Below are 7,135 nucleotides of genomic sequence, written 5' to 3'. Positions count from 1 at the left end.
ATGGAAGCAGTTCCCTATATTAGGTGACAGGAGAAAAATATCTGGCCTTACCTCAACACAGCTAAGTTTTTTAGCGTTTCTCCCACACGAGGATGCATATGACCAAAGCTGTCTTCATAAATCTTTAATGCACATTCATAAAGAGGTAAGGCTTCAATGTGCTTTTTCTTTTTGGGTGGGGGAAGGAAAACAAAATGAAAACCAGTTGTTTAAATGGGTATTCCACATACTATTCGGTTTCTGCAAACTGTATAGACACATCCTAGACTTGAGTTTCTTTGCTAAACCAAAACAATGTTTTGTTTTTAAAAGAATTGCTGTTTACATAAGAGTGAGACTTTTAAAGCAACCTAAAAGATTTGCACACTGAGTTCCCATTAATTTTAGGATAATTGGGGTCAGAGTTCCTTAAGTGGCTTTGAAAGTCTCATCCTAAATGAATAGGTTATAAACTACCAAAACACATTCCTGGGTTTTAGCTAATCAGCTGTAACCTCTTATTGAAAGCCAGGTTTACAGATCCCAAGCAACATAACAGAACAATATAGGATATATTAAGTAGAAGTGTTTAATGTTATTGATACTAAGGAAACATTTACCGAGATCTTACCATCCATTTGTTTCTTTCTCTCTGACCTATATTAGGTTTAGAGTATAAAGTCTACAACTGCAGTCTTATCAGAGCTTAAAAGCCTAGGCAAGACTACACTTGATAAATGTGCATGAAGGAGTGCCAGAATTTCAGTCGGTAATGCTCCCTCAGTCAGTACTAAACCAGTGCTTTAGATGGTAGTTTTAAATCAAAGGCCATGATTTATATGATTTATTAAAAATCCCATGGTATCTTTTACAAGATTGAAGGGGTTAACAACCTTTTACCCCTGGCTAAATTCCAATCAGTGCAATCACATTTTCCTGCTAAATATGTTCTTTCGGATTGTAAAAATGTACATGGAGATTCTGAATTCCCTGACGGTGTCCTTTTATATGCTGTTAAATTTCATATATAAAATTGCTGAAATATATAAGACAAGAAAAACCTACCATCTGACAATAAAGAACAGCCAGGTTTACCAAGGCAGTAGCTACGCTAGGGTGCTTTGGACCAAATGATTTTTGTCGAATTTCAACAGCCAACTCATACAGAGGCACTGCCTTGTCAAGCTTTCCCTAGAAAACAAACCAATGTTGAAACCAGCCATGTAGTTATAGCAGGCTTAGATGCATGTATAATTTTTTTGTGAATAAAGAGCTTAGAAAAGTTGTAATTGCTTTCAGGAGAAGAAAGTTCAGAATTCTTGATCTATATGCTCATAGACTTTAAGGTCAGAAAGGACCATTATGATCATCTAGTCTGACCTGCACAACGCAGGCCACGGAATCTCACCTACCCACTCCTGCAATAAACCTCTCACCTATGTCTGAGCTATTGAAGTCCTCAAACCATGGTTTAAAGACTTAAAGGTGCAGAGAATCCTCCAGCAAGTGACCCGTGCCCCACGCTGCAGAGGAAGGTGAAAAACCCACAGGGCCTCTTCCAATCTGCCCTGAAGGAAAATTCCTTCCTGACCCCAAATATGGCCATCAGCTGAACCATGAGCATGCGGGCAAGACTCACCAGCCAGATACCCAGGAAAGAATTCTCTGTAGTAACTCAGGTCCCATCCAATCTAACATCCCATCACAGGCCATTGGGCCTATTTACCACAAATAGTCAAAGATCAGTTAATTCCCAAAATCATGTTACCCATCATACCATCTCCTCCATAAATTTATCAAGCTTAATCTTGAAGCCAGATAGGTCTTTTGCCGCCACTGCCTCCCTTGGAAGGCTGTTCCAGAACTTCACTCCTCTGATGGTTAGAAACCTCTGTCTAATTTCAAGTCTAAACTTCCCGATGGCCAGTTTATATCCATTTGTTCTTGTGTCCACATTGGTACTGAGCTTAAATAATTCCTCTCCCTCCATGGTATTTATCCCTCTGAAGTTCACTTAAACCTTGCAGAATTGGGCTCTTAATGAATATCTACAATAAACCATTCCTGTTGATCATCATTAATGGTCCAAGTGCCTTCAACTCCCATTTAAGTCTTTCCCGGTACTGTCTCTAGCTCTGATTATTTCTTAGGCATGTTCCTTCCTGATTCATTGGATGTACTGAATTAGTGATTTAATTTTTTTTTTTACTTGGGATTCTATTTCTGGAATTTGGATGTTTGACATTTAGCATGAAATGGAAATTCAGGAACACGTCCAAGGTAGTTTTGGACGTGTAAAGTTTATAGTTTTCTCTGTTTCTTCACACCCACCAGCTATGATTTTATATCAAGAGGTAACTGTGAAAAAGGTCAATCACTGTCTACGGTCAAGTATCTAACCATTCTTTATGTACCTCCAACTCTAGTCTCTTCCCTTCCACTCACTCCCCTTGTGTTTTCATTTATGTTCATCCAAGCGCAGCAGTTTGCTTTTCTGGCAGAGTCCACTGCAGCAGTCTGAAATGGGAAAAGCTCATGTGATCCCAACCCCTTTCAGAATGCTGCTGGAGGGGTTAGCAGTAAAAGCACTTGTGCAAGAGCACAGGAACAGTCTGGCCAAGAAATAAGTTTACAGGATTCTTCCAATTTAGAAGAATGGCAAAATGCAGAAAGAAACACTCATCTACTATCACTCTATTCTGAATTTGAACTCTTCAGTGTAACAGTTGGAAACTTTAGGGTTCACGTTCTGCCTAGCCGCAAGGCTGAGCACAGTTTACATTATTCCTATAGACAGGGATTCCCCTTCATATCGGACCAGACAACTGACAATTTATATTTATAAGGTATTTTGAAAATACAAAATTACTATTGTCACCACATAGAGTATTCAGCAAGAGAGTGATTGCTTATTTTTCACTGAAGTGAAACGAAGTAGAAATGGCTCAAGATATCCACAGAGAGAGCTGCTGCCAGTTCTATTTAAATACTTAGATGGCTGACTGGGTTCATATGTAAAAATTAGGAGAAATTATTCTGAAGTGCCAAAAATATGGTGTCTGCATCTGGGCTGATTGGAACAAATGCTTGCAAAGGATGCTGCATACAGTATGCAGAGGAACACAAAATATGAAAGTGGAGAAGAGATTTCCTGGCAACAGCCATAATGCTGTCTTCTAACTGAGTTGTTTTCTTTGTGGTAAATATACTGGCTGAATACATTTGTCTGAATGAAGTTAAAGGAAAAACTTGTAGGTGCCCAATACACTGAAGACATTATTAAAGAACAGCTTTTCTTTAGGAAAATGTTCCACAGAGCTCCTACGAGGTGCAAAAACAGAGAGAACTTTAATTTATATACTTAAATTTGTTTTTTAGTGTGTTTCTGGAGGATGCTGATATCCAAACTCTTTTTGATACTCTGCCTCTTTTGGGATGGAAAGTGCAAGACATTATTTTTAAATGATGTACAAAGCACACACATACTTACCACCTTTTTGTAGAGTACTGCAAGGTGTTTCACAGTGTAAGCCAGTGAAGGATGATCAGGGGCTAGTGCTCTCCTCCTAATTTCTAAAGCTCTTTCATACAGTTCCTCAGCCTTATCGTAGTGTTTCTTTTCATTGTACAGAGCTGCAAGGTTGTTCAAAGACTGTGCACAGTCTGAGTGGTCTGGTCCCAGGACCCTCTCCCTCATTTCTAGGGAGCGCTTCAGAAAAAGTTCAGCTGTCCTACAAACAAATTCACACAGCAATACTCCAAAGATTAAATGTGTGCATACCATGAAAGTTACTTTTGTGCCTGCAGAAGTGCCATTGTATTCAAATAGAAATTTCAGCTGCCTCTAGTGAAACAAATACAGCAGAGCAACTCATTTAAACACAGTCTTAGTGAAAAACTGTATATCCAAACACAAAAGACAGACAATAGATAACAGCACGCTGTCTAATTGAAAGCATGTAGTTATAGAGTTAACTAGAGCATCAAATGCAATCTCAGAGCACTAATACTAGCTGCCCAAAAGCTAGCACTTTAGGTCAGTTGGGTAGAATTCTTTTCTTATATTACATTACCTTGTGAATATTCCTTTTGAGTCTGATCTGTATCCTTTTTTATACAAGTAAAGTAACCCATACTCATGCGAATAATCCCACTGGCTTCAATGTAACTCCTCCCAGGAGCAAACATTCATGAAACAAGTAGCAAGATCAGGTGACCAACTCTGGAACTATGTAAAAATTCAGCAAGTAGCAGTTAGAATTCCCTTTGCAAACAATTGCAAAGACTGTAAAAGAAATAGGTTTATGTACAATAGGCTCAGCTGCTATAATTTACACATTAAGAACTAGCTTAAGGCTTTCTCTGAAGTAATTGTTCAAGCGTCTATCCTATCAAACAGTTATGTATTTTATTACATTATCGTGGTACTATTCTATCACACATTTAATATTTTCCCTCTGTGGCAAAAAGAAAGTGATTCCCCATAGAATCCCTGCATGCAATATCCATTACAGCTAGGTAGTTTGTCATCGTGACAAACACACATTCTATTGGACAAATGACCAGGGAAGAGTATAACAATATTGCTCGGGCATGCAGGAGTGAAATCAGGAAAGCCAAATCACACCTGGAGTTGCAGCTAGCAAGAGATGTTAAGAGTAACAAGAAGGGTTTCTTCAGGTATGTTAGCAACAAGAAGAAAGTCAAGGAAAGTGTGGGCCCCTTACTGAATGAGGGAGGCAACCTAGTGACAGAGGATGTGGAAAAAGCTAATGTACTCAATGCTTTTTTTGCCTCTGTCTTCACGAACAAGGTCAGCTCCCAGACTACTGCACTGGGCAGCACAGCATGGGGAGGAGGTGACCAGCCCTCTGTGGAGAAAGAAGTGGTTCGGGGCTATTTAGAAAAGCTGGACGAGCACAAGTCCATGAGGCCGGATGCGCTGCATCCGAGAGTGCTAAAGGAGTTGGCGGAGGTGATTGCAGAGCCATTGGCCATTATCTTTGAAAACTCATGGTGATCGGGGGAGGTCCCAGATTGACTGGAAAAAGGCTAATGTAGTGCCCATCTTTAAAAAAGGGAAGGAGGAGGATCCTGGGAACTACAGGCCAGTCAGCCTCACCTCAGTCCCTGGAAAAATCATGGAGCAGGTCCTCAAGGAATCAATTCTGAAGCACTTAGAGGAAAGGAAACTGATCAGGAACAGTCAGCATGGATTCACCAAGGGCAAGTCATGCCTGACTAATCTAATTGCTTTCTATGACGAGATAACTGGCTCTGTGGATGAGGGGAAAGCAGTGGACGTGTTGTTCCTTGATTTTAGCAAAGCTTTTGACACAGTCTCCCACAGTATTCTTGCCAGCAAGTTGAAGAAGTATGGGTTGGATGAATGGACTATAAGGTGGATAGAAAGTTGGCTAGATTGTTGGACTCAACGGGTAGTGATCAATGGCTCCATGTCTAGTTGGCAGCCGGTATCAAGTGGAGTGCCCCAAGGGTTGGTCCTGGGGCCGGTTTTGTTCAATATCTTCATAAATGATCTGGAGGATGGTGTGGATTGCACCCTCAGCAAGTTTGCGGATGACACTAAACTGGGAGGAGAGGTAGATACGCTGGAGGGTAGGGATAGGATTCAGAGGGACATAGACAAATTAGAGGATTGGGCCAAAAGAAATCTGATGAGGTTCAACAAGGACAAGTGCAGAGTCCTGCACTTAGGACAGAAGAATCCCATGCACCGCTACAGACTAGGGACCGAATGGCTAGGCAGCAATTTTGCAGAAAAGGACCTAGGGGTTACAGTGGACGAGAAGCTGGATATGAGTCAACAGTGCCCTTGTTGCCAAGAAGGCCAATGGCATTTTGGGATGTATAAGTAGGGGGACTGCCAGCATATCGAGGGACGTGATCGTTCCCCTCTATTTGGCATTGGTGAGGCCTCATCTGGAGTACTGTGTCCAGTTTTGGGCCCCACACTATAAGAAGGATGTGGAAAAATTGGAAAGCGTCCAGCGGAGGGCAACAAAAATGATTAGGGGACTGGAACACATGACTTATGAGGAGAGGCTGAGGGAACTGGGATTGTTTAGTCTGCGGAAGAGAAGAATGAGGGGGGATTTGATAGCTGCTTTCAACTACCTGAAAGGGGGTTCCAAAGAGGATGGATCTAGACTGTTTTCAGTGTTTGCAGATGACAGAACAAGGAGTAATGGTCTCAAATTGCAGTGGGGGAGTTTAGGTTGGATATTAGGAAAAACTTTTTCAGTGGGAGGGTAGTGAAAGACTGGAATGCATTACCTAGGGAGGTAGTAGAATCTCCTTCTTTAGCAGTTTTTAAGGTCAGGCTTGACAAAGCCCTGGCTGGGATAAATTTAGTTGGGGATTGGTCCTGCTTTGAGCAGGGGGTTGGACTAGATGACCTCCTGAGGTCCCTTCCAACCCTGATATTCTATGGTTCTATGTCACCCTATTCCTGAGACAGGTCAGTTTAGTAAATTGGAAATATTTGTTTCACATTAGATGGAGAGAAGGAATATATACACAAAAGATGAGTTCAAGCCTGGAGTCGCCTTGTGGGAACCAAAGAAGTGCTCCCTACATAACGGCTACAGATCAGGCTTACATTTATCAGTTGATACAAACAAATTCCCTTCAGCTGCATCAAACTATCAAAAGAGACTCTTTAATGGTTGATTCAGAACTACAGCACAGTACTCTGTTTCAAAAAGCAATAACAAACTTTCATGGATATCTTTACTAGAAGACTGTGTGCCATTTTGCTCACCAATTAAATTGGGAGGAAAGAGCTACAGGAAATAGGGAGTATTTGAAAAAATTGCGGATGAACTGACAGATGGTGGAGTATACAATGATCTCACGACAGATTTTACAGATATCAGTCATTTATCATCAGTGACTTTGGCCTGACTGCATGACAAGTAAAACAAGAAATAACATACATGCATCAACTGTTACAAGTCAATTCTCATAACTAGGATTTTGCACTAACTAGTGGCTATACATGTAAACACTCTAAATCACACCGCATTTTAACTTCTTTATTCTGCCACTGAGATCCTGAGCCCTGGTTTACACTGGGGGGGGGAGGAGGGGAGAGGTGTCAACCTAAGATACGCAACTTCAGCTACGCGAATAG

General features: G+C 41.1%; 1 protein-coding gene across 6 annotated transcripts in view; it reads right to left on the bottom strand.

The window, feature by feature from the left end:
* The window catches only part of NPHP3 (nephrocystin 3), a 53,691-nt gene that overhangs the window by 8,164 nt on the left and 38,392 nt on the right, over positions 1-7,135 (bottom strand). For 4 of the 6 annotated variants that reach the window (XR_013635384.1, XM_073333223.2, XM_073333224.2 and 1 more), the window contains 3 exons: positions 3,470-3,710; positions 1,045-1,170; positions 52-167 (listed from right to left, as the gene is read on the bottom strand). Coding sequence is in view for 5 of the 6 variants with exons in the window: in XM_073333223.2 (XP_073189324.2) it covers positions 52-167; positions 1,045-1,170; positions 3,470-3,710 (483 nt within the window). In the remaining variant the exon portion in view is untranslated. Of the gene's footprint in view, positions 1-51; positions 168-1,044; positions 1,171-1,213; positions 2,497-3,469; positions 3,711-7,135 lie in introns of those variants that run through there. The other 2 variants (XM_073333225.2, XM_073333227.2) reach the window with 2 other exon arrangements.

This window comes from Lepidochelys kempii, chromosome 2 (assembly GCF_965140285.1).
Source record: "Lepidochelys kempii isolate rLepKem1 chromosome 2, rLepKem1.hap1, whole genome shotgun sequence".
In the NCBI taxonomy this organism is placed as follows: domain Eukaryota; kingdom Metazoa; phylum Chordata; order Testudines; family Cheloniidae; genus Lepidochelys; species Lepidochelys kempii.
Note: the sequence above shows the minus strand (reverse complement) of the source record. Positions and strands in the feature narration are given on the sequence as shown.